This window comes from Camellia sinensis, chromosome 5 (genome assembly GCF_055761805.1).
Source record: "Camellia sinensis isolate YWXY chromosome 5, ASM5576180v1, whole genome shotgun sequence".
NCBI lineage: Eukaryota > Viridiplantae > Streptophyta > Magnoliopsida > Ericales > Theaceae > Camellia > Camellia sinensis.
In genome coordinates, this window is record NC_138965.1 from 115,481,691 (window position 1) to 115,508,651 (window position 26,961).

At 37.9% G+C, this 26,961-nt stretch overlaps 1 protein-coding gene across 4 annotated transcripts; it reads right to left on the reverse strand.

Annotated features, from left to right (window-relative positions):
• Nucleotides 1–447: 447 nt before the first annotated feature.
• LOC114284930 (SMAD/FHA domain-containing protein) lies at nt 448–26,721 on the reverse strand. Of its 4 annotated transcripts, none has more exons than XM_082869632.1 (14): nt 26,175–26,721; nt 24,048–24,232; nt 23,869–23,972; nt 22,495–22,575; nt 21,955–22,058; nt 21,721–21,807; nt 20,150–20,352; nt 8,647–8,848; nt 8,500–8,550; nt 8,306–8,404; nt 8,012–8,071; nt 3,257–3,378; nt 902–2,119; nt 448–817 (listed from the first exon to the last, which is right to left on the reverse strand). In XM_082869632.1, the coding sequence occupies exons 1-13, from the start codon at nt 26,439–26,441 to the stop codon at nt 937–939; spliced, it is 2,748 nt and encodes a 915-aa protein (XP_082725758.1). In that variant the 5' UTR covers nt 26,442–26,721; the 3' UTR covers nt 448–817; nt 902–936. The 4 variants fall into 4 exon arrangements, with proteins under 4 accessions (XP_082725758.1, XP_082725756.1, XP_082725757.1 ...); XM_082869630.1 differs by having other exon boundaries at nt 3,257–3,381; XM_082869631.1 differs by having other exon boundaries at nt 448–2,119.
• Between the last annotated feature and the right edge of the window lie 240 nt (nt 26,722–26,961).

Sequence of the window (26,961 nt, forward strand, 5' to 3'; positions counted from 1 at the left end):
TATACTTATTTAGTCTTCCCAAACTAGGCCTAACACAAATAAAATAATACACCAATTGAAATAATAGTGCATTTAACCCAAAAAAAAAAGACATACAAAGTATGTGATACAAAATTAAAATAGAGAAGATATTGAAAGTTTCAATGAGCTCAAGAAAACCCGAAATAAAATAAAATAAAATAAAAACTTCTAATTGTTATTTCAACATTATATTAGCTTAGTTTTTAGCATGTTTTCAAAAAATTAAAATATATGAATCAGATTCATTGACTCATACCACACATCAAATTTAAATCTACACTTTACATTTCAAATTCTAAATATTAAAAAAAAAAAAAAAAAAAAAAAAAAATCTAAATATAGTTCGGATATTTGACCTGAAAAAACTACGAAATTACATGACTAAAATGCAGAACCACTGCGAAGCAAGCAAGCAAGAATCAGATGGATCACAAATGTGAGAGACTTCTATTACTCATTATCTTTCTTATTCGCATCTACATCAATAGAGAGCCCCATGAAGTACATCATTCACAGCACCAAAGACTAGCAACATCAAGATCTTATCTACACCAATATCTAAAGATAACAAGACATGGTTGAAGTGAATCCAAAGACATTGCCATAGGCGGAAGCTACGTGCACAGAAGAATTTCACAGAACAAAACACAGATATGGGTCCCACCTCTTTGTCTTACATCTCTATCCCATTTTGTAGAATTCTTCTGTGATCCTAGTACACTTGTTGCCCTAGTTGTAAAAGGCGTGCCTTCCTTGAGCCACGTCGCAGGTTTGATCTTCACCACCCCTTCCGCAACTATTGTACCAAAGTTCTTGCATCACCCCAAAAAAATAAATAAATAAAACCAAGAAAAATATACAAAATTCAAGATAGACTGACCTCTTCTAAACTTCACACATCGACTTGCATGCCTTCTATCCAACAGAATCCTCTTGAGTAGCTTCATCATCTTCATCCATTTTATCATCAGGTCTATCATTTTCAGAGACTCGGTCACTACCCTCTGTCTCTGAATCCGATCCTGATTCACCAATAACATTCATTCCATTTTCGTCGTCATTGTCAGCACAATCTTCAGTATCTGAATTAGAGACGAAACCCTTCTTAATTTCCTCTTGATCACAGTCTTCATTATCCACAGCGCCAGCAAACTGCTCCTTCATATCAGGAGCGACAATCCCAATCATCTCGCTCAGCGCTTGATGTTCGCTATTCCGTTTCACAGCAAAAGCCTTAGAAGCCAGGGTTTGACTCTCAGCAGCCAGAACATTCGAATCATGTAATGCTGCAACACCTTCATCGTCATTGTCTCTACTTCTCGGAGACTCGTTCTCTCCATGTACCGAAGGAGCCGTGCTGCAAGCCCAGCTTCCGGCAACTTCCGAAGCCAAAAGATCGGCCGTTCTAATCGTGCCGCCAACTTCTGTATCTTCCATAGTGTTTTGAATTTCTAATGGGTGATTTGACTCGGAGTGGCGCTCAATCTCCCCGTAAATCGTCACAAGTCCCTCTGCGGCTTCCTTTTCATGGGTTTCATCATCCATCTGCATCGTGTCCCCAGCTAACACAATACACTTGCTTAAATCAATATTCCTGTCACCATCAATGCCGGCGCTTTCGGTTTCGAGGACTCGCTCAGTTCCAATGGTGTCTCCCTCATGAACAAGTGTGGTACCAGCACCGTCAATGTCGGAACCAAAGCCACCCTTAACAAATTGCTCTGCGCTCGTGAATTCCACCTCTTGGGTGTTTTGGCCATCTTCTTGGCTTCTGATATCACATTCGTGCTTCTCAGTAACACTGGCCTCGTCACTAGATGTCTCGGCTTGATTTGTGCCACGCATATGCGCTGACGGACCAGAGCCCAACCTAACAGCACTATTGTTTCGATATCCTGATGCGGCATTTCCTCTGGCTAGTGTTCCATTCACATTTCCACTATTAGGATTGATGTTGAGGTCAATATCAACTGACGTGTTATCATAGTTTTCCTCATCTTCCAGTGTCTTCTGCATTGCCTTCAGCTGTTCCTGCTGCTTTGCAAACAAAACTGATATCTCCTCAGTTGTGGAATAGAATGCCCGAAGCTGTGTTTCCCTACACGGCATAAATTTATGTATATGATACTGCAACATGAACAGCCACTACTTGAAAATCGCAAATATGAGCGTATAAAAATATCAATAAGCATCAAAACACCAATTTTGAAAAAAATATTAATACTACCTGTGATTTTAAATTTGTTTTCAATGTGCTAGATCTGAATGGCATTGAAATAGAATTTCACGTTTGGACTGGAACAAGAAAATCAGAGGATCATAGAGAGGAGTGCCACAGGCTCTCTAGTACCCCTTTTTTTTTGGGTACCTCTAGAAGACTCCTAATTCCTAAATATGCAAAATTCCAGATTACACAAGAGACATACGTCAGGAAAATTCTCCTTTGCACATTTCACAGGGCATAGCATGGGTTTTTTCTATAGTTTACAGATTTTCAAAAATTAATCTTGGTAGTCTGGTAGCTTGTGTATACCCCCCACTTTTTTGACTTATTTCCTTTCACAATTTAATGAAAATTTGTTTAGCACATAAACAGAGATGCCAAAAAGAAAAGCAGGCTCCCAAAACAACTTTTTCCATTCCTCAAAGACCCCCTGAACCAATAATGGCATTTGAGCCTTTAACATACCCACATATCAGCAGGGTTTAATAGAATAGGTATAACATCCTTCAAATTCTGCAAAATACCATATGTGAGCTTTGTTTACAATTCAAAAGCCTGCCAAAACTTTCAGATATTGGTACCTTTTTTGCTGCATGCAACATTAAATCAATATGAAATTTGACAATAAGTGCTCAATGAAATAATAGACGAGGTGAGGGATGAGAATCAAATCAAGAATTAAAAAAGTAAATATTTCCAATCTACATAAAATTAAATTGACTTGGACAATAAATGGATAATTTTGGATCTGTGCTTTACATATGTGACAGTTTGCAAATGAGCGAATCAGAGGCAAGAAAACGTACTTCGTACTTCATGAAAAGAAAACAATTCCTTAAAGCAGATACATGACCCACAGCATAAATTTAGTGGCCTAGCGATTTGTAATATATCAATGAGTATCCAAAGTAAGACAGGTGCAAACAACCAGAAACGTTTAATCTATGATTGTGACAGACAATAAAATAATAATTATGACGTCAATTCAAAACATAGCTTGTCAATCCTTACCTAAGCATAATCCTTTCCCTGGCAGCTTTTAACCTACGTCTCTCAAAATCAAGATCCCGCATTGCAGCATTTATCTCAAATTCAAGTGCAGAAACCTTGGCCCATGCTTCTTCCCGAGCTGCCTGCTACCAACATCAAGAAAAAAACTCAGTTTAAAAATAAAGAAACTTGAATAAAGCCTGTAAGAAATTCAATGGCCGTATTCTCTTAAAAGATTATATAAGTTCAAATGCTGCTAAATTTTTCAGATCTAATAAACGAGAAACTCAATAGAGGGGAAAAATTACACTAAACTAACTAAAAGAGACATAATCCAGAATCCAAACAAAAATTGATCATTGAGAAGTGTTAGAATAGTTCTTTTAGTTATTTTTGTTCTCTTGTTAATATTTACTTAAGTTGAGGGTACGATGGTCATATTGCTATTTTAGGTTTTTTATATATATTTGAATGATGTAAAGTTGAGGGAATTAATTAGTTTTCAATATATACAAAAGTTCTCTCTTCTTCTTCTTCTTCTTCCTCCTAACTTTCAACCCTAATTTCTCCATTTTACATTCTCACTTGGTATCAGAGCAATCTCTTCTTCATTAGAAGGGGTTCTACAGATTCTAAAGATCGATCTGAGGTGACCGAGACGTGCTGATGTCATCAGCCGTACGATGACGTCAGCATGACGTAGGCAGTGTACGGACGGGTCCTTCACCCCTAAACTTGAAATTGCCTCCTGAGATTTATGGTGATTTTTGTGAAATTTTTTGATCATCCCTGATGTGAATTTTCGATTTTTGAAACTATTTCGTGTTTTGGGACTGTTTTTTTTTTAATCTGCCTTTGGGACTATTTTTTCCTGGTTTTTCTTGCTGGGCTCACTTCCCTAGGAACCGAAAATCACCCCTCTAAGGGTCCTTGATCTTAATTTGTCGTTTTACTCCTGTTGGGTTAATATTCTGTTCGATTTTTGGCTATTTCTGGTCCAGTCACCTTGTGTTCTTCGGTTCTACCTATTGAAGGCTCCTATATAAGGGCTGAAACCCTTCTAGCAAGGGATATTTGTCCTCTCTTTATTGATTGCTAGTGTTGAGTTGATGTGTTGGTCTCATTTGGGTTCAAACTTGGTTGTTGAGCTAGTTCTGTGTTTATATTGGTGATTGTGGGTGTGGGTATTGGCTGTTTGCAAGTCTGGTTGATCATTATGGTTGAGATTGAGACTAAGGCTATAACTATGGGTAAAAATGATGACATGCCTAAATCTATCACTACAAAGAAATTGAATGGTGCTAATTATTTGGCTTGGGCCCATGCTGTCAAGATTTTCTTACGCGGTAAGAAGAAGTCCCGCTATATTAGTGAACTCCCTCCTCCTACTGATGATAAGGATTATGATGATTGGTGTTGTGAGGATTCTTGTGTGATGGGTTGGATTTGGCATAGTCTGGAACCACAAGTTGCTACTACCGTGAAATTTTGTGATACTTATAAGGCCATTTGGGACTCCCTTGCTGAGTCTTTTTCAAATCAAAATAATGTCTCTCAGGTCTACGAGTTATATGAACAGATTTTTGCTATGCGTCAATCTGGCCGGTCTCTCCCTAATTATTATAGTAGTCTCAAGACTTTGTGGGATCAGTTACTACAGCATCGACCTTTCACTACTGATATGACCACCCAAAAACAACATTTGGAAGGAGTTTATGATGGCTTCTTTACTTTCTGGCTTAGATCCTGAGTTGCGAGGGTTCAAAGATCAGATTCTTGCCAGTGACACTCTACCTTCAGCTGCCAATGCCTATTCTAGGCTGTTACGCTCTTCATTGGGACAAGCACAATCCACTTCTGGGTCCTCTTCTTTATCATCTTCTGCATTGGTTTCTAGTAGTGGTGATCATGGGTCTCCTCACGGGGGTTTTCATAGTTCTTTTGGTTCCCGGAGCTCTTCTTCTGGTTCACGGGGCTCTCGTGGAGGTGGTTCTCGTAGTGGTGGCTCACGTGGTGGTTTCCGTGGTGGAAGTAGTAGTGGACCTAGTTCTCGTATACGTGCCAATCGCAAGTGTACTCATTGTGGTTCCCAAGGTCATACTGAACCTTGGTGTTGGCAAAAGCATGGCAGACCTGATCATGTCCATCAGGTTATGGAGCCACCCTCTCTCACTCCTACTCTTCCCTCTTATGCTCCTTCCACATCCACTCCTCTATCCTCTCCCTCTCCTCTCACTTCTACCCCTCCTTTGCAGGTTTATCAACGGTCTCAAATTCGTCGCATTGTGTCTTATGGCTGGCCAGTTCATCTCCTTCGTCTGAGGCCCCTGTTCCACCTGCTTCTCTACCATCTGATGACCTTCCTATTGCCCTCCGCAAAGGTAAACGCACTTGCACTCCAACATCCTATTGCTCATTTCGTTTCTTATGATCGCCTCTCTCCTAGTCTTCACTCTTTTGCTTGTAGCTTGTCTAGTATTTCCATTCCTCGCACCTATCTTGAGGCTATGCCCATCTCTAGTTGGAAGTTTGCCATGGATGAGGAAATGCATGCTCTTCATCAAAATCAGACCTGGGACCTTACCCCTCTGCCATCTGGCAAATCTATTGTGGGTTGTCGTTGGATTTGTACTGTTAAATATCTTCCTGATGGAACTATTGAGCGACTTAAGGCTCGCCTGGTAGCTAAAGGCTACACCCAAACCTATAGTGTTGATTACTTGGAGACCTTTTTCTCCTGTGGCCCGTCTTAACTCTGTTCGGATTCTTCTCTCTGTTGCAGTTACTCAGTCTTGGCCTTTATATCAACTGGATATCAAGAATGCTTTTCTCCATGGTGATCTCCACGAGGAAGTCTATATGGATCAGTCCCCTGGCTATGTTGTTCCCGGCCAAGAGCATCTTGTTTGTCGATTAAGGAAAGCCTTGTATGGTCTTAAGCAGTCCCCTCGTGCCTGGTTTGATCGCTTCAGTGCTGTTGTGCTTGCCCGTGGCTTTCACCGTTCCACTTTTGATCACTCTGTTTTTGTTCGCCACTCGTCTACTGGGAGTATTGTTCTTATTGTCTATGTGGATGACATCATCATTTCAGGGAGTGACTCCAATGGTATTGCTAATTTGAAGCAGTATTTGGGACAACAATTTCACACCAAAGGCTTGGGCCATTTTCGGTATTTTCTTGGGATTGAAGTTGCCCGTTCTTCTCAGAGCTTGTTTCTTTCTCAACGGAAGTATGTTCTTGATCTTCTTACTGAGACTAGTCTCTTAAGCACTCACCCCAGTGATACTCCCATGGATTCTAGTGTCAAGCTTGCTGGTGACACTGGCGATTTCTTTCCTGATATTGGTCGTTATCGTCGGTTGGTTGGCAAGTTAATCTATCTCACTATCACTCGTCCAAATATTGCCTATGATGTGGGTGTGGTCAGTCAGTTTATGCATGCTCCCCGCCAACCCCGTTTTGTGGCTGTATGTCGTATCTTGCAATACTTAAAGCGTGTTCCAGGTCAGGGGTTGCTCTATCGCCCATCTTCTTCCTTGTCTGTCACTGGCTTCAGTGATGCTGATTGGGCTGGTAATACGACTGACCGCCATTCCACCTCAGGCTATTGTACTTTTGTTGGTGGTAATCTTGCCACTTGGCGTAGCATGAAACAGACCGTCGTTGCTCGTTCTAGTGCCGACGCTGAATATCGCGCCATGGCTCATACTGCTTCTGAGATGCTCTGGGTTCAGTCTCTTCTCCAAGATTTTGGCTTTTCTGTTTCCACTCCTATGCACATGTTTTGTGACAATCAGGCTGCTATCTTCATTGCCAATAACCATGTGTTTCATGAACGCACCAAACATATCGAAGTTGATTGCCATTTTATTCGTGATCTCTTACTCCGCAAGCAACTGGTGACTCCTTATGTTCGTTCTGAGGGTCAATTGGGTGATATTCTCACCAAACCTTTGGCTCAGCCTTCATTTCTTCGTTTGTCTGCCAAGCTGGGCATGTTCGATCTCTATGCTCCAGCTTGAGGGGGAGTGTTAAAATAGTTATTTTAGTTATTTTTGTTCTCTTGTTAATATTTACTTAAGTTGAGGGTACGATGGTCATATTGCTACTTTAGGTTTTTTATATATATTTGAGTGATGTAAAGTTGAGGGAATTAATTAGTTTTCAATATATACAAAAGTTCTCTCTTCTTCTTCTTCTTCCTCCTAACTTTCAACCCTAATTTCTCCATTTTACATTCTCACTAGAAGCATGAATGGAAGACTTAATAACAACAGCATATCTGGAGGCAACAAATTTCTTTAATAAAGTTTCATGTCAATTATAAGCATGTAACAAATATCAAGACAATGTAAAATTAATTTGCACTAATGTTTCCAATGTAATTCCCATATTGAAGCACACACATACACCCGTGCATACTTTGCCCCCGCACACGAGTGCACACACAAACCGTGAGTGCGTATTTATCTTATAATGCAATTTACAGTGTAAGAACATAGTTCACATGCTGACAGAAAATTTGAGTATTCATTGTAGTGGAAGTGCATAATGCATGGAACTCTGCCACATTCAAATTTCCATGCCTTTACATGCTCATTGTCAGGCCAACAAATCCAATATTTGAGATGCATCGACTTTTGAGCAACTGACAAGACTGAGAGTTTCCAAGTACAAGGGTTACAGAGGATGTAGTACCTGGGAAGCAGGTGTCATAGTGAAGCATTATATCAAACCTTTGATCAGAAGGTACTAAGGAAAATTTCCACTCCTACCTTTTCACTCTCGAGTTCTTTCCTCAATTTTTTTGCTTCATGCTCAAGTTCTTCAATTCTCTGTATTGAAATGCAAAACAGTTAGATAAGATAAGCACTAGCTGCTGATTTGTACCACCTCAGGAAATATAAAAACTTGTTATATACATGTTGATCTATGTAATTTAACTGAATATTGACAGAGGGGATCAAGAAAAATGATTCATATAGCCAATCCCACTTGATTGGGACATAAGGTTTCGTTTGGTTTGGGTTATATAATTTTATCTATATGGGCAGCAAAACCACGCGTACTTTTCTTCCAGTTGCAGAAGCTAGTTGCTCTTCACAAATTTGGGCTTCCAGCTGGCGGACTTTATTGTCAGCGATAACCAATTTCTGCCTAGTGTCTTCCTGTTAAAGAAAGGAAAAGACACAATCCTCTGAAAATTCAAACAAAACAGATTGTTTATTTTATTTAAAATTATGAAAAATTACACCAGTTGTACCAATTTGGATCTTAAATTTTCCACCAATAAGCATCTTTCTTTCTCTAATTCCTGAAAATGTACACAAGCAATAGTTCATCCTTTAATTAGCTTTGAGATAAATAAACACATAAAAACATTTGAGCATACAAACAATTACTTCCACACCTGAAGCTTATTGATTACTTCTTGCTGCTCCCTTTCTCGTCTTAAGGCAGTGTCTGAAAGTCGTTTTAGCTCCTCTTGAGCCTCTGACTGAACTCTCTGTATTGATGTCTTTAGATCTACTGCAGCCTTTTCTCGTTCTTCTCTTCTTTGATCTCGCTCTTCATCTAATTGTGCCTTGAGTTCAGAAATAGATGCTTTCTGACTGATAAAAACCAACCATACTAGGACTTAGAAAATATGAAGAAGAAGAACTCCGAAAATATGAGGAAGAAGGAATATATTTCTGTTATATTCAAAACTTCTTATCTTACAAGACCAAATGACACTCCTTATATAGGAGATATTACAAACATCATCATAACCCATTATATGCCACTTACATATTATATATTACCACTATCTACCACTATTATATTATATACATGCCACTATCTACCACCAACACCACTATCATATTCTATACATGCCACTATCTACCACCAACACCACTATCATATTCTATACATACCACTATCTACCACCAACACCACTATCATATTCTATACATGCCACTATCTACCACCAACACCACTATCATATTATATACATGAACACAATTTCCAGCACTCCCCCTCAAGCTGGTTTGAAGATATCTTCCATAGCCAGCTTGCTAGTCAGCTTATCAAATTGCTTCTTGTGTAGTCCCTTCGTTAGCACATCAGCTAATTGTTCACCTGTTGGAAGGTAGGTCATACAGATTATGCCAGCATTGATTTTCTCCTTGATGAAATGTTTATCCACTTCTATATGTTTTGTGCGATCATGTAGAACTGGATTATGAGCTATAGATATAGCTGCTTTGTTGTCACAATAGACCTTCATAGGTGTCGGGTGAGAAAGCTTTAATTCTTCAAGAATTCTTTTAATCCACATTACTTCACAGATTCCATGGGCAACAGCTCTGAACTCTGCTTCTGCACTACTTCTAGCTACCACATTCTGTTTTTTACTCCGCCATGTAACTAGGTTCCCACCTACAAAGGAGCAGTATCCGGATGTTGATCTCCTGTCTGTAACACTTCCTGCCCAGTCTGCATCTGTGTATACTTCAACTTGAAGATGTCCATGTTTCTTGAACAGTAAGCCTCTCCCTGGAGTTCCTTTCAAATATCTTAAGATCTTATAAACGGCCTCAAAGTGCTCTGCCCCTGGTGAGTGCATGAACTGACTTACCATGCTGACTGCAAAAGCAATATCAGGCCGCGTATGAGACAAGTAAATCAATTTCCCTACAAGTCGCTGATATTGTTCTCTCTCTTTGACTTCTTCAGCCTTAGCAGCTTATAACTTCAAGTTAGGCTCGATCGGAGTCTCCGCCATCTTACAACCAAGCATACCTGTTTCTCCAAGGAGATCAAGAACATATTTTCTCTGATTAACGAATATACCTTCCTTGGATCTTGCAAATTCCATTCCGAGGAAATACTTGAGGGCTCCCAGATCCTTAATGTGAAATTCTTTTGCGAGTTTCTCTTTGAGGGCTGCTAACTCTGCTTCATCATTACCAGTTAAAATGATGTCATCAACATAAACAATCAAAATTGCAATTTTACTGTTTTTTGAATGTTTATAAAATATTGTGTGATCTGCTTGACTCTGCGAGAAGCCACAACTGATAACTGCCTTCCCAAAGCGTTCAAACCACGCTCTTGGTGATTGTTTGAGTCCGTATAATGACTTGTTCAATCTGCATACTCTGTCACTTCCAAGTCTCTGCTCAAATCCCGGCGGTAGGCTCATGAACACCTCCTCTTCAAGATCACCATTGAGAAATGCATTTTTAATGTCAAGTTGATATAGAGGCCAATCTGAATTTACTGCAAGAGATAACAGTACTCTGATAGAATTTATTTTAGCAACAGGAGCAAACGTCTCCTGATAGTCGATCCCATAAGTTTGAGTGAAGCCTTTAGCCACCAGTCTCGCCTTGTATCTCTCAACGCTTCCATCTGCGTTACATTTTATCGTAAACACCCATTTACACCCAACTGTTTTCTTGTCTTTGGGTAGATCAACTATCTCCCAAGTACCACTTCTCCTTAAAGCATTCATCTCCTCCATGACTGCTAATTTCCAATTCGGATCATCCAATGCTTCCTGTATATTCCTTGGAACAAACAAGTGTGAAATCCTAGATGTGAAAGCTCTATGGTTTTTAGACAGTCTTTGATAGGAGAGGTAATTTGCAATAGGATGTTTAATGCAATTTCGGACACCTTTCCTAATTGCTATAGGTACATCAAGGTCGGAAATAGAAGGAATAGGATTACCTAAAATTTCGATGACAGAACTCGGGTGGACATTCGGGTCATTAGGATGGACATTCGGGTCATTATTCCTCAGATGAAATCGCTTCCTAGTATAAACCTGAAGCTCAGGATTTAGATCATTTTGTAGTACTTCTCCCCCTAAACAAGAATCTTCTTGACTAGGCACCATAGAACTTGGTTCTCCTAAGTGATCATTATCAGACAGATCTGGTTTTTGTGTAGGATAAATGACATTGGGGAGCGGGATAGAAATATCCCAAAAACGGTCTTCTACTCCACTTGTCTCCCCCTGAAGAGAAGTGTTGGGGAAATAGGATTTTGTTTCCACAAATGACACATCCATACTCACATGAAATTTCTTGTTTTGAGGATCGAAGCACTTATACCCCTTTTTGTTTGAGGAATAACCCAAAAAAACACATTTTATAGCACGGGAGTCAAGTTTTGAACGAAATTGATTGGGAACATGAACATAGGCAGTATCCAAAAACTTTGGCGGGTAAATCAGAAAACAACCTCGTGTCAGGAAAAAAAGTTTTGAGACAATCAAAAGGTGTTTTGTATGTTAACACCTTTGTAGGCATCCTGTTTATCAAATAAGAGGCTGTTAAAATTGCTTCACCCCATAAATATTTAGGAACATGCATGTAAAACATTATAGCACGTGCTACTTCAAGTAGATGTTTATTTTTTCGTTCTGCAATGCCATTTTGTTGAGGGGTATCCCGACATGTAGATTGATGAAAAATCCCCTTTTTTTCCAAAAACTCACCCAACTGCTCATTGAAATATTCTGTTCCATTATCAGAATGTAAAATACCAATTTTGGTTTGAAATTGGTTTTCAATCATATTGTAAAAATTTGTGAATAAATTTTTCACGTCAGATTTTTTATTCATCAAATAAATCCAACATAAGCGGGTATGGTCATCAATAAATGTAACAAACCATCTTTTACCAGAAAGAGTAGTGATTTTAGAAGGGCCCCAAACATCACTATGAATCAAATAAAAAGGTTTTGAAGCCTGGTAAGGTTTTGGCAAATAAGTAGAGCGATGAAATTTTGCAAAAATGCAACTTTCACAATGAAAAGAAGAACAATCAATCCCTTTAAATAATTCTGGAAATAAATGTTTCAGATAAAGAAAACTAGGATGTCCTAGCATATAGTGCCATAGCATTATTTTTTCTCGAACAGAGTTTGAACTAGTACTATTAAAGCTCTGAGCTTTTTTATTACTAACAGGTACTTCATCAAAGTAGTAAAGACCTTCAAGCATCCTAGCACGCCCAATCATCATCCCCGAGTTCTGGTCCTGAAATTCACAATGGGATTCAAAAAATGTAACACGACAATTAGAATCCTTAGATAGTTTACTGACAGACAAAAGGTTACAGGCTAAGTTGGGGACGTGAAGAACAGCATTGAGATTAATTTTCTCAGTTAGTTTAATAAATCCTTTTCCAGCAATAGGTGAAAAACTACCATCGGCTATTCTAATTTTGTCATGACCAGAACAAGGGAAATAGGTACTAAATAAATGGGAAAAACTAGTCATGTGATCGGAGGCACCGGAATCTATGATCCACGGAGAGAAGTTTAGGCAAGAGAAGGCTTTAGGATTTCTACCTGTTTGTGCCAACAAAACACTAGGAGTACCGGTTAAGGAGTTGGATTTTATCAGCTTTAAGAGTTGATCAATCTGCTCTTTGTTGAAGGGACCTGAATCGGCTTCATTAGCGGTAGGAAAGCCACGATTCTTCTCTCCTTGTTTGCTGCTTTTCCAGTTGACAGGTTTGCCATGGATCTTCCAACACGTTTCGCGTGTATGGCGAGACTTGTTGCAAAAATCACACCAGACCCGTGGCTTATCATCAAACCTGCGCTGGTAATTTGCAGCCTTGTTGGCCGCAGCATCGCTAATTAAAGCAGAAATTTCAATTGATTCACCATTACCTTTTTTCTTAAGCATGACGCTCCTTCGGCTCTCTTCCCTTCTGACTTCGGCAAATACTTCGCCAATAGATGGGAGAGGAGGTCTGCCAATAATTCTTCCTCGCACTTCATCGAACTCAATGTTGAGGCCGGCAAGAAACTTGTAAATACGGCTGTCTTCCACAGTTTTCTTGTGGTGGTTGCAGTCGTCAACCGATTTCCATTCGTATGTGTTGAAGATGTCAAGATCCTGCCACAACCTTTTCAACGAATTGAAATATTTGGTGACGGAATCATCTCCTTGACGAATCTCTCCCAACTTCAAAGTTAATTCGAAAACTTGAGATTGATTTCCTAGGTCAGAATACATCTGACTAACATTATCCCACAATTCTTGTGCAGTAGTATAGCACATGTAATTAGAGCTTATATCCTCCTCCATGGAATTGACCAACCATGTCATAACCATGGAGTTTTCAGCGTCCCAACTGTCGAACAGCGGATCATTAACAGCAGGAGCCTTCTTGTCACCAGTGATGTAACCGATCTTTCCTTGCCCACGGATATACATCCGGACAGATTGTGACCAGCGGAGAAAATTATCACCATTTAGGCGGATGGTGGTGATTTGGACAGAGTGAGAGTTGGACGTTTTCACCGGAATGGCAGCGGCAGGGGTTGAAGTGGTTTTGGACGTGACTTCCGACATGGCTATGACGGTTTTAGGGCTGCTGTGTTTTTTGTTGCTCTGATACCAACTTAGAAAATATGAAGAAGAAGAACTCCGAAAATATGAGGAAGAAGGAATATATTTCTGTTATATTCAAAACTTCTTATCTTACAAGACCAAATGACACTCCTTATATAGGAGATATTACAAACATCATCATAACCCATTATATGCCACTTACATATTATATATTACCACTATCTACCACTATTATATTATATACATGCCACTATCTACCACCAACACCACTATCATATTCTATACATGCCACTATCTACCACCAACACCACTATCATATTCTATACATACCACTATCTACCACCAACACCACTATCATATTCTATACATGCCACTATCTACCACCAACACCACTATCATATTATATACATGAACACAATTTCCAGCACTCCCCCTCAAGCTGGTTTGAAGATATCTTCCATAGCCAGCTTGCTAGTCAGCTTATCAAATTGCTTCTTGTGTAGTCCCTTCGTTAGCACATCAGCTAATTGTTCACCTGTTGGAAGGTAGGTCATACAGATTATGCCAGCATTGATTTTCTCCTTGATGAAATGTTTATCCACTTCTATATGTTTTGTGCGATCATGTAGAACTGGATTATGAGCTATAGATATAGCTGCTTTGTTGTCACAATAGACCTTCATAGGTGTCGGGTGAGAAAGCTTTAATTCTTCAAGAATTCTTTTAATCCACATTACTTCACAGATTCCATGGGCAACAGCTCTGAACTCTGCTTCTGCACTACTTCTAGCTACCACATTCTGTTTTTTACTCCGCCATGTAACTAGGTTCCCACCTACAAAGGAGCAGTATCCGGATGTTGATCTCCTGTCTGTAACACTTCCTGCCCAGTCTGCATCTGTGTATACTTCAACTTGAAGATGTCCATGTTTCTTGAACAGTAAGCCTCTCCCTGGAGTTCCTTTCAAATATCTTAAGATCTTATAAACGGCCTCAAAGTGCTCTGCCCCTGGTGAGTGCATGAACTGACTTACCATGCTGACTGCAAAAGCAATATCAGGCCGCGTATGAGACAAGTAAATCAATTTCCCTACAAGTCGCTGATATTGTTCTCTCTCTTTGACTTCTTCAGCCTTAGCAGCTTATAACTTCAAGTTAGGCTCGATCGGAGTCTCCGCCATCTTACAACCAAGCATACCTGTTTCTCCAAGGAGATCAAGAACATATTTTCTCTGATTAACGAATATACCTTCCTTGGATCTTGCAAATTCCATTCCGAGGAAATACTTGAGGGCTCCCAGATCCTTAATGTGAAATTCTTTTGCGAGTTTCTCTTTGAGGGCTGCTAACTCTGCTTCATCATTACCAGTTAAAATGATGTCATCAACATAAACAATCAAAATTGCAATTTTACTGTTTTTTGAATGTTTATAAAATATTGTGTGATCTGCTTGACTCTGCGAGAAGCCACAACTGATAACTGCCTTCCCAAAGCGTTCAAACCACGCTCTTGGTGATTGTTTGAGTCCGTATAATGACTTGTTCAATCTGCATACTCTGTCACTTCCAAGTCTCTGCTCAAATCCCGGCGGTAGGCTCATGAACACCTCCTCTTCAAGATCACCATTGAGAAATGCATTTTTAATGTCAAGTTGATATAGAGGCCAATCTGAATTTACTGCAAGAGATAACAGTACTCTGATAGAATTTATTTTAGCAACAGGAGCAAACGTCTCCTGATAGTCGATCCCATAAGTTTGAGTGAAGCCTTTAGCCACCAGTCTCGCCTTGTATCTCTCAACGCTTCCATCTGCGTTACATTTTATCGTAAACACCCATTTACACCCAACTGTTTTCTTGTCTTTGGGTAGATCAACTATCTCCCAAGTACCACTTCTCCTTAAAGCATTCATCTCCTCCATGACTGCTAATTTCCAATTCGGATCATCCAATGCTTCCTGTATATTCCTTGGAACAAACAAGTGTGAAATCCTAGATGTGAAAGCTCTATGGTTTTTAGACAGTCTTTGATAGGAGAGGTAATTTGCAATAGGATGTTTAATGCAATTTCGGACACCTTTCCTAATTGCTATAGGTACATCAAGGTCGGAAATAGAAGGAATAGGATTACCTAAAATTTCGATGACAGAACTCGGGTGGACATTCGGGTCATTAGGATGGACATTCGGGTCATTATTCCTCAGATGAAATCGCTTCCTAGTATAAACCTGAAGCTCAGGATTTAGATCATTTTGTAGTACTTCTCCCCCTAAACAAGAATCTTCTTGACTAGGCACCATAGAACTTGGTTCTCCTAAGTGATCATTATCAGACAGATCTGGTTTTTGTGTAGGATAAATGACATTGGGGAGCGGGATAGAAATATCCCAAAAACGGTCTTCTACTCCACTTGTCTCCCCCTGAAGAGAAGTGTTGGGGAAATAGGATTTTGTTTCCACAAATGACACATCCATACTCACATGAAATTTCTTGTTTTGAGGATCGAAGCACTTATACCCCTTTTTGTTTGAGGAATAACCCAAAAAAACACATTTTATAGCACGGGAGTCAAGTTTTGAACGAAATTGATTGGGAACATGAACATAGGCAGTATCCAAAAACTTTGGCGGGTAAATCAGAAAACAACCTCGTGTCAGGAAAAAAAGTTTTGAGACAATCAAAAGGTGTTTTGTATGTTAACACCTTTGTAGGCATCCTGTTTATCAAATAAGAGGCTGTTAAAATTGCTTCACCCCATAAATATTTAGGAACATGCATGTAAAACATTATAGCACGTGCTACTTCAAGTAGATGTTTATTTTTTCGTTCTGCAATGCCATTTTGTTGAGGGGTATCCCGACATGTAGATTGATGAAAAATCCCCTTTTTTTCCAAAAACTCACCCAACTGCTCATTGAAATATTCTGTTCCATTATCAGAATGTAAAATACCAATTTTGGTTTGAAATTGGTTTTCAATCATATTGTAAAAATTTGTGAATAAATTTTTCACGTCAGATTTTTTATTCATCAAATAAATCCAACATAAGCGGGTATGGTCATCAATAAATGTAACAAACCATCTTTTACCAGAAAGAGTAGTGATTTTAGAAGGGCCCCAAACATCACTATGAATCAAATAAAAAGGTTTTGAAGCCTGGTAAGGTTTTGGCAAATAAGTAGAGCGATGAAATTTTGCAAAAATGCAACTTTCACAATGAAAAGAAGAACAATCAATCCCTTTAAATAATTCTGGAAATAAATGTTTCAGATAAAGAAAACTAGGATGTCCTAGCATATAGTGCCATAGCATTATTTTTTCTCGAACAGAGTTTGAACTAGTACTATTAAAGCTCTGAGCTTTTTTATTACTAACAGGTACTTCATCAAAGTAGTAAAGACCTTCAAGCATCCTAGCACGCCCAATCATCATCCCCGAGTTCTGGTCCTGAAATTCACAATGGGATTCAAAAAATGTAACACGACAATTAGAATCCTTAGATAGTTTACTGACAGACAAAAGGTTACAGGCTAAGTTGGGGACGTGAAGAACAGCATTGAGATTAATTTTCTCAGTTAGTTTAATAAATCCTTTTCCAGCAATAGGTGAAAAACTACCATCGGCTATTCTAATTTTGTCATGACCAGAACAAGGGAAATAGGTACTAAATAAATGGGAAAAACTAGTCATGTGATCGGAGGCACCGGAATCTATGATCCACGGAGAGAAGTTTAGGCAAGAGAAGGCTTTAGGATTTCTACCTGTTTGTGCCAACAAAACACTAGGAGTACCGGTTAAGGAGTTGGATTTTATCAGCTTTAAGAGTTGATCAATCTGCTCTTTGTTGAAGGGACCTGAATCGGCTTCATTAGCGGTAGGAAAGCCACGATTCTTCTCTCCTTGTTTGCTGCTTTTCCAGTTGACAGGTTTGCCATGGATCTTCCAACACGTTTCGCGTGTATGGCGAGACTTGTTGCAAAAATCACACCAGACCCGTGGCTTATCATCAAACCTGCGCTGGTAATTTGCAGCCTTGTTGGCCGCAGCATCGCTAATTAAAGCAGAAATTTCAATTGATTCACCATTACCTTTTTTCTTAAGCATGACGCTCCTTCGGCTCTCTTCCCTTCTGACTTCGGCAAATACTTCGCCAATAGATGGGAGAGGAGGTCTGCCAATAATTCTTCCTCGCACTTCATCGAACTCAATGTTGAGGCCGGCAAGAAACTTGTAAATACGGCTGTCTTCCACAGTTTTCTTGTGGTGGTTGCAGTCGTCAACCGATTTCCATTCGTATGTGTTGAAGATGTCAAGATCCTGCCACAACCTTTTCAACGAATTGAAATATTTGGTGACGGAATCATCTCCTTGACGAATCTCTCCCAACTTCAAAGTTAATTCGAAAACTTGAGATTGATTTCCTAGGTCAGAATACATCTGACTAACATTATCCCACAATTCTTGTGCAGTAGTATAGCACATGTAATTAGAGCTTATATCCTCCTCCATGGAATTGACCAACCATGTCATAACCATGGAGTTTTCAGCGTCCCAACTGTCGAACAGCGGATCATTAACAGCAGGAGCCTTCTTGTCACCAGTGATGTAACCGATCTTTCCTTGCCCACGGATATACATCCGGACAGATTGTGACCAGCGGAGAAAATTATCACCATTTAGGCGGATGGTGGTGATTTGGACAGAGTGAGAGTTGGACGTTTTCACCGGAATGGCAGCGGCAGGGGTTGAAGTGGTTTTGGACGTGACTTCCGACATGGCTATGACGGTTTTAGGGCTGCTGTGTTTTTTGTTGCTCTGATACCAACTTAGAAAATATGAAGAAGAAGAACTCCGAAAATATGAGGAAGAAGGAATATATTTCTGTTATATTCAAAACTTCTTATCTTACAAGACCAAATGACACTCCTTATATAGGAGATATTACAAACATCATCATAACCCATTATATGCCACTTACATATTATATATTACCACTATCTACCACTATTATATTATATACATGCCACTATCTACCACCAACACCACTATCATATTCTATACATGCCACTATCTACCACCAACACCACTATCATATTCTATACATACCACTATCTACCACCAACACCACTATCATATTCTATACATGCCACTATCTACCACCAACACCACTATCATATTATATACATGAACACAATTTCCAGCACTAGGCATTAAAATTGTTTCATCATTCTATAGCATTTTTTCATTTGTCTTTACATATAAACAAAATTGCAAAGAAATACACAGAGCATTGATTTTTCTAGTAGTGCTCCTTTTCTAATTAAGGAACAAAGTCCTACAATGAAGGTAACCAGAATAAGTGTTCTTGGCGTGCCTTCCTAAAAGACAAAATGGGGCCAAAAGTCCCACAAAACTCTATCAATAAATGCCCTCCATAGATAAAGCAGCATTAGCCACAAAAGAAATTGAAGTCCTTGGTTCAGAAAGATTTACGTAGCAACACCTGGTGTTATAACAAGAGCTCAACAATCTACTCGATTATGGTGGAACCCTATAAGGAAGCCAATATATTGTTCACAAAAATCCATATTATTGGACAAATTCCAAGCACCACCCTTCTCACTTGGGGATAGTGAATCCATATAATCTTATGAAGAGTTTTAGTATAGTTGTATAAATGTAGCATGAAAACTATTTGACATATCTCCACTTCTTTAATTTAGCAGGACTATTTGAAGTTTTTAAAATACGTCACATGGTATTTTGCTGTATCAACGCAATTTGCTATTGTTTTCCTGTCAGATCATTGTATTTTAACTCAAACATAAGGATATATAGCTTTAAAATTTCCACTGCAGCATTTTTCTTATTAGCCACCTTGGATCCCACATGAGTCACTCAAAATTGCCTGGCCAGCTCATAGAAAATTATTGTTTTGATTATATAAACCCTTGGATTTTTTCAGCAAAACAAACAATGTAACTCTAGGAATGGCCTACTATAACTCAATTGCCCATAAAAATCAAAAAATTTAAACAACCCAGCTAGAAATTATAACTTTGGCTAATCATATAAACAACAATACATTTCATATTCGGAAAGACTAACACAACCTTATGCATATTGTTGTTAGGCATCTCTGTGCATAAATAGGAAATAGTCTCAAGTTTCATGTCAAATATGTGGAAACAATTTGGCATAATCAAAAGCTAGAACTACTAAAACAAGCATACATCCATGTGACTAAGGGCTAGTTTGGCATGTACTAAATAAGTCAAAAAGTCAAAAAGTCACTATCTTATTTAAGTCACATCATCTTATTTAAATCATATCACCTCTCTAACACATCACATCAAACTCAACCCAAACCCAACCCAAACCCACCAATAAGTCAAAAAGTGCACTTTTTTAGGACATCCCAAACCAACCCTAAATCTTACAGAATCTGGAAGAAATTGAGTGTATACAAAAACTAAACAAATCAAATCCGTACCATAAGTGTCCAATGGCTATTACTTGATCCCTAGGGGAAAAGAAGATGCAACCGACCTGTTTATTAATTCATTTGCCTCAGTGCATGACTGCAGTGATGCACTAAGTCTTTCATTAAGGTCCACCATACCGTGCCTTTGTTCAGCTGACACTCTCTGAACCTCTACCAGCTCCTTCTGTGTGATCTCCAATGAATGTTGCAACTCTTCAAGTTGATTCAGATAAGATTTTGAAACTGATTCTTTCAAATCTTTCATTTCCTGAAGAATAAAGTTGGTAATAAATTAAGGACAATAGTTGGGATAAGGCCCTGTCCAGCTGAGTTGTTTATAAGACAAAAATAACCAACTTAAAATCATTATCATTATGATGTAAATAACCCAAATAATTAAAACACGTTGATATATGGTGTAAATCTCTGTTACATGAACACTGCATAGTGTGAAATTCTGTGTTAGATAAAAAAAAAACAAGATGGGTAAGGATATGTTTTATACTAAAATATTATTAGTGATGTTCAAAGTAGAAGTTCCTTATCATACCCTTTCAACATGTTTCTGTGCTACATGGATACAAATGATTAAAAGAAAGCCATATCTAACAAATTATGTTACATATGAAGTTCCTTATATAGTATGGTGGAACCAAACTAGGATTCATGTTCATTAAGAGATCTTACGTGAATAAATATGTTGTCAAGCTTAGATAGTATGGTAGAGTTGAAGAAAAACTGGACAATAAAGCAAATCACTGAATTCACCAATAGACAAAGAATAATTTGTATTGCAATTTTTTTTTTAACCAGCAACAAAAATTATCATGGCACATGTTTTGCACAAACTATTCTTTGAATTTTTAGGTAGAATTTTAACTTAAAAAAAAATATTTTCCATACAGAAATAGATAATAAATCCACTCTCAATTTTTCTTCTTGCGACAGAGCTTTCGCGCTTCTACATACCCAAAGTTTATTCATTACTTAACGTAACAAATTCATAGTATTCAATAATCTATCCATGGTAATAAAATTTGATTTTTTCTTTCTTTTTTTACCTCGAAACAAAATGGGATTTCTTATGTTATGTCTATCTGAACCCACACCATCAATAAAACAAGCAGCCCTTTAAGAAGTCTGCTTCTTTATGCTCTTTTCCTCTAGTAACAACTTTAATTCTTCATGTGTGTGTGAGAGAGAGAGAGAGAGAGAGAGCAACTACATGTATTTGGATGAAGTTGAACTCATCATAAAAGAGAGAAAATATATGCAATCAACAAAGGAAGTTGAAAGATTCATTCATAGATCAGCACTAATGTCTGATTGCCTGCAACTTCCATTATTACAAGTTCCACACTGTAATTTGGGTATACGATTTGTCCACTAAAAAAATAACAAGAAACTACTAGTATTTTCACAAAGATCCTTCTCTATTGTCATGTCTATTACAAGAAGATAGGCAACAAAAAAGGTATCTCAAATGACTTAAAAATGCAACCAAAGTTCAGCCTGTACAGAATTTCTACTTTATCTACTTGAGACATTCACTCACTCAAACCAACTCAGTGTACAAGTACACACATGAATGAGGAGACAAAAAAGAGATGGGACATAAGGAATGAGCAGAGCATACATTTTCACGACGCTCAACAGACGCACGATTTTCATTTCGTAATGATTCAATGGTGAGGACATGAATTTCCAATTGTTTCCTCAGTTCCTGCATGTGTAGGAATATTTAAAAAATCTAAATCGTGTGAAAAGAAAAATAATTAGTGTTTAACATCTAAATCCAGAGAAAAAAACAAGTAAATTTTTTTTAAAATGTTTATAAATCACAATTGTTCAACATTCAAAATTTGGATACCGTATTTGATCGTTGAAGGCTTCGAAAATCGTCAAGAGAAATAGGACCTTCTGGTGCACCAATACCAATGCCTTTAAGTCTCTTGCTTTGAGAGCCAAACTCCTCTTCACAAAACAAAATCAAGCATATGAGTGCAGAAATCAGTCTAAACCTCAAACCATTTAAATATACTGCCTAGGTTGGACAGAAATGTAAAAGAATCCCAACAGGCTAAGAAGCATGAACACGAATATGGATATGGGATACAGCAATTTCCAAAAAAATTGGAATACGGACACAATTTACACAAATACTACCAAAATGTCATAGAAAGCATCAACCACATTTCTTGATCAACAAAGTGGAATATGTTCGTAAGTGCCACAAACCAGAAAAATATATGCTCCATGTATTTCTTACATCCACGACATTGCAGAACATCATTACTTCAGCTAAGGTTTCAACTTTACAGTAAATTTGGAGGCAATTAATCACATATGAGCACAAAATATGATGAAAAATGATCAAATAAAATACATGTGACTTTTATAATGAATGTACCAGCTTTTCTCTTCAAAAATGCACCATCAGCCAAGGAATTGGACTGGAGAACTTCTCGAAATACAAATGCAAATGCAAGTTCTGTAACAATCCAACAAAAGAAAGTTAGTCACCCTACAAAGTTGCCATCAATGTGAAGTGCATAATTGAAAACAACCATCATAGGTTAAGCATAATCTCCTGTAGTACGATACACTATGGAGACCTAGACGACACTATAAATAAATAAAAAAATAAGGCCTCAAAGTGCTAAGGAACAAGAGCAAGAGCAAAGAAATATGATTTATCACATAATTTAAACAATCCTGTAAATAAAATAAACAATATTCAATCCTGAACTAGCTTCAATATACTCAAAAATTATAATGCTTATTACAAGAATCTCTATTATGTTCACATTTGTTGTGGTATATATGATAAACAATCGTGCATATGTGCATTGCATGTGTCAATAGATTTCTAACCTCAACTCAAATTCAAATTAAGTTTAGATTGGCAGCATAGTATATCCAACTCTGACCGAGCAAGGATCCTCTAGAGTTTTTTTTTTCCTAAAATTTCCTACAGTGGTGCATTGTGTGGTTAAGACTTAATGACAAGTCACATCAATTTTTCAACATTAAATCTCAACCACACAATACACCACTTTAGGAAACTTTAGAAAAAAAACACTCTAGAGGATCCTTGATGACTCTGACCAGCTCAACTTTGCACAAAGGACAAAACCCAGCCCACATCATAATTGGGCAGTAAGGATAGGGCACAACTCAGTTGTACAACAACACTGTTGCTTTCTGTGAAGGTTTTCGGGTTATTTAGTGAGCTTCTCCTGCTTTTTTTTTTTTGGTTTCTTTGTTCTGTCTTCTAAAATTCTAAAATTGAGAAGTTGTCTTCCAACTGCGTCATTTTACCTTCTATTGCTAATATTGTGGATGTTGTTTTCCACTAAATGACTTGAGTAATGCCAGATTTAGTACTTCAATTATGGGAGACTTGGGCAGTGAATTACAATTCCAAGTGGGTGCAAATGGCTTGGATGGTGGTGCCCATGTGTTTGATGCAGTTTACTTGGAGGGACTGGAATCGGTGTGTGCCTTTGAGGATGTAGAAATGGCAGTAAAGCACATAGGCTTAAGTTGTGTTTGCTTTTGATCTAATTATATTTGGCTTTTTAGGGAAGCTTTATGATTCTTCCTATTCTCATATAGAGTTTGTAGAAGAGCTAAGTAAACATGAAGGTGTATAGACTAATATAGAAATGAATTATGGATAGATGTAGACAATTTTTCTCATATTGAACATCATATAAACAATTTTGGTTACAAGAAACATTATAAAAAGTAAAGTTGCATAAAGCTTAGCATGTCATATTACCATGTTGGGGAGAAGCTGCAAATGATATAATATCTCCATGATGGACTTCAGCTTCAGGGCTGGTCTTCTTCAATTTCTTCCAGTTGAGAAATGTTCCATTTGTGCTGCAGAAGACTCAATGTAATTAAAGAATTTAAACACTATAACGCATCAAACAAACTGCAAAAATGATACACAACCTAGTATCTTTTAAGAAGACAGTCGAGCAAAATGTGGACGGATTCTCTGAATCTTCAGCTGCAACCCTCTTCCTATAAATTTTGCAGTGATTTCCACTAACTGCATTTGATTCTATCAGGAAACGGATGTCGTCTACTAAGCGGCCAATGCAATGCTCATCAGAAGTCAAAAGCATATTTATGCCCTGGTTTTCCAATTTTCTCGTAAGCTTACACGTAATAAATAAAGACGACAAGAAGTTCTTTAACATGTTAAAAACAAATAATGCCATGCTACAGGTGAAATTTTGCTGTCAACAACCAGAAAGTTACTTTAACATAGATCCAAAATCGCCAAAGCATCAAAGTCAGCATTTTGGAAAGACGCTCACCCTTTTTTATGTCACTAGTTGTACAAATGTAAGAAACACCAACCATTTATTCAAAAAGTCATACAAATCAAACACAATTTCTGAAATATCAAAGAACAATGATATTGACAATAACAACATATATAAAATGTTTTCATTCCTGCTAAAGAAGCATACCTTTTAACCATCAAAAACAAAGTATAACAAAGGATCATACCCTTCTAAAAATATTTCAATTATTTGATATTACCTTGCAGAAGGCTGTCAAACTACCAAAAATATTGAAAACATCTAAAGACAGAGGTTTTAAGAATTTTTTTCATTAATTAGACAAAGTTCAATTGAAGAAAAAGAAAAAGAAAAAGAAAAAAAAAAGGTAGCATGGTCAATTGCATAAAACTTTGGCAACCTTCTATGAGTTACCAATTTTATTGAATTGCTCATCTTCAGTTTTAAATATTTTCACATTAAAGGGACTAAGTGATATATATGATCCCAATCCCATTTGAAAAGTTGAAGGCATGAATGACATCTTCAATTTGTGGGTGTACCATTTTCAGGTAATTGCATCATAGTAATAAACTTCAACTCCAAGGAAACAACATTTAAATTATTGTCAAAAGCATAAAAATCACAATATATCTAAAACTAATTAAAGTTAATAAGCAAACATTGTCTATATGAAGGGAGGGAAGAGACATTCTACAAAACGAATCATGAAATATTACGTGATACCAAAGACATCAATACTAAGAAGACTCTGCAAAGTAGGCACTAAATCATACTTCACATATTTCCCAAAATGTGGATATATGTTTTCCCTGCTATGGAAAGGATAATGCAAATGGATCATGTTACCAAAAGAAACATAAATAGTGTAGGAAATGCATCCATTCAGAACAAAAGTACTTCACACCAAAGTGTTATTCTCACACAGATAGTCTGTGATCTCTCTCTCAAAAAAAAAATCTGCAGCAGATATACTATTCTACGATTCATTTTTACACACCTCCTGAATAGAATGGAATATAGAGCCTCTGACCACATTAACACCACAACTTACTAATTGCTATGTAATAAAAAATAAAAATAAAAAAAGGCAAAATTTGGGAGTCTCCATAAATTTGAATTACATTTCCCCATTGGATTTACCTAGCACTTAGAGAAACAGACTGATCATCTGGAACAATACAACTTATGAAAATTGGACCTATAACCATAACTAATGATATGAGTTCTGGTGCAGGTTTTCTTATTCCCACAAATTAAGTCATATGACATTTCCAACTGTTCCTATTGTAGATAATAATAAAAAAGGGCAACCCAATGCACCACGTTTGCGCTACAGTGGGGTCTAGGGGAAGGCTACATGCAAACGTGATTGAACAATTCCTAGTATTAATACAAGTGTTTAACCGAATGCATAAACAATTAGTAAAACAATCGTTGAACAGGCTTTGTTAACTTGTGATTGAGCACAAACTTTTGATCCCAGTAATTCAGTTTAATCTATGAATTCAACCTAAGCTTTAATTCACTCAAATTTACTAATTTAGCCTCTAGTTTGTCTCCTCCAACTATGGCAGCCCATAAACCCCAATCATCAATCCAGGTGTGAAGTGCATGCATTTGTTACAAACTGCAAATCCAAACAAAGGGGCCTAAACCCACATTAAATAAATCTTAAAAAACATCACAAGTTCTTAATTTCACATTCAAACAATTGACACTCGGAATCATACTACATTGAACCAATTATCATGAATTAGGGTTTAACCTGTTGCCTCTTACGGGCGTTGTTAGAGATAGCAGTGAGAACGCCCCAGACATCAGGATCAGAGTTCTGAAGAGGCTGAGAAGAGATCTTCGCTGCTACACTGACTATGAACTCTTTAGGGCTCAGAGGATTCTTGGGTGATGGAGAAGCGTCATTGTCATCAGGGTTTGACGAACTGGCCTGCGAGATTATCCGAGCTTCGTCTTTAGGGTTTGGAGACGGCTTTGGAGCCAGTGGGGTCTGTGGGTCTTCATCTACTTTCGCCATTTTCAAGGCTCGAGATCAGAAATCAGAGAAGAAGGAAGATATATATGCGTACATACACACAAAATGTTTGCGTATTTACATGTAAAATGTATGTGTTGATTGAGAGTGTAGAGAGATATGGAGAGAAGCTTGGTGGTTGAAAATGGCGGGGATTTAAGAACCCTAGTTTCGTGTTCGGTGTTGTTGCTGAAAGACAAACGACCAGTTTATGAAGTGGGTGGGACTGGGGTTTTGATCCCGTTGAAAAGTTGATTTTGATTGATCAATTTATTTCAAGAGTAAGGGCTTTTTTGGGGGGAGTAGCTAATAAATCAGTTAATTTTCTTTTTAATTGATTTAATAAAGATTAGGACCCCTTTCCCCACCCCTTTTTGACCCCCTTTCTTTTTTGATTGGTCACTTTTTCTTTTTCTTTTTCTTTTTTTTTTTCTCCTCCTCCAATCACCACTCACCACGTATGTGTGGGGGTGGTGGGGGTTGAAGTTTGAGGGGTCTAAATCACTGTTGAATAATGTTATAT

Coding starts and splice junctions, on each gene's coding strand:
- LOC114284930 (XM_082869630.1), bottom strand. CDS start 26,441: ATGGCGAAAGTAGATGAAGACCCACAGACCCCACTGGCTCCAAAGCCG. Junction 23,973..24,047: donor GTCTTCTTAAAAGATACTAG/GTTGTGTATCAT, acceptor AGTCTTCTGCAG/CACAAATGGAACATTTCTCA. Junction 8,405..8,499: donor AAAATTTAAGATCCAAATTG/GTACAACTGGTG, acceptor TTTCTTTAACAG/GAAGACACTAGGCAGAAATT.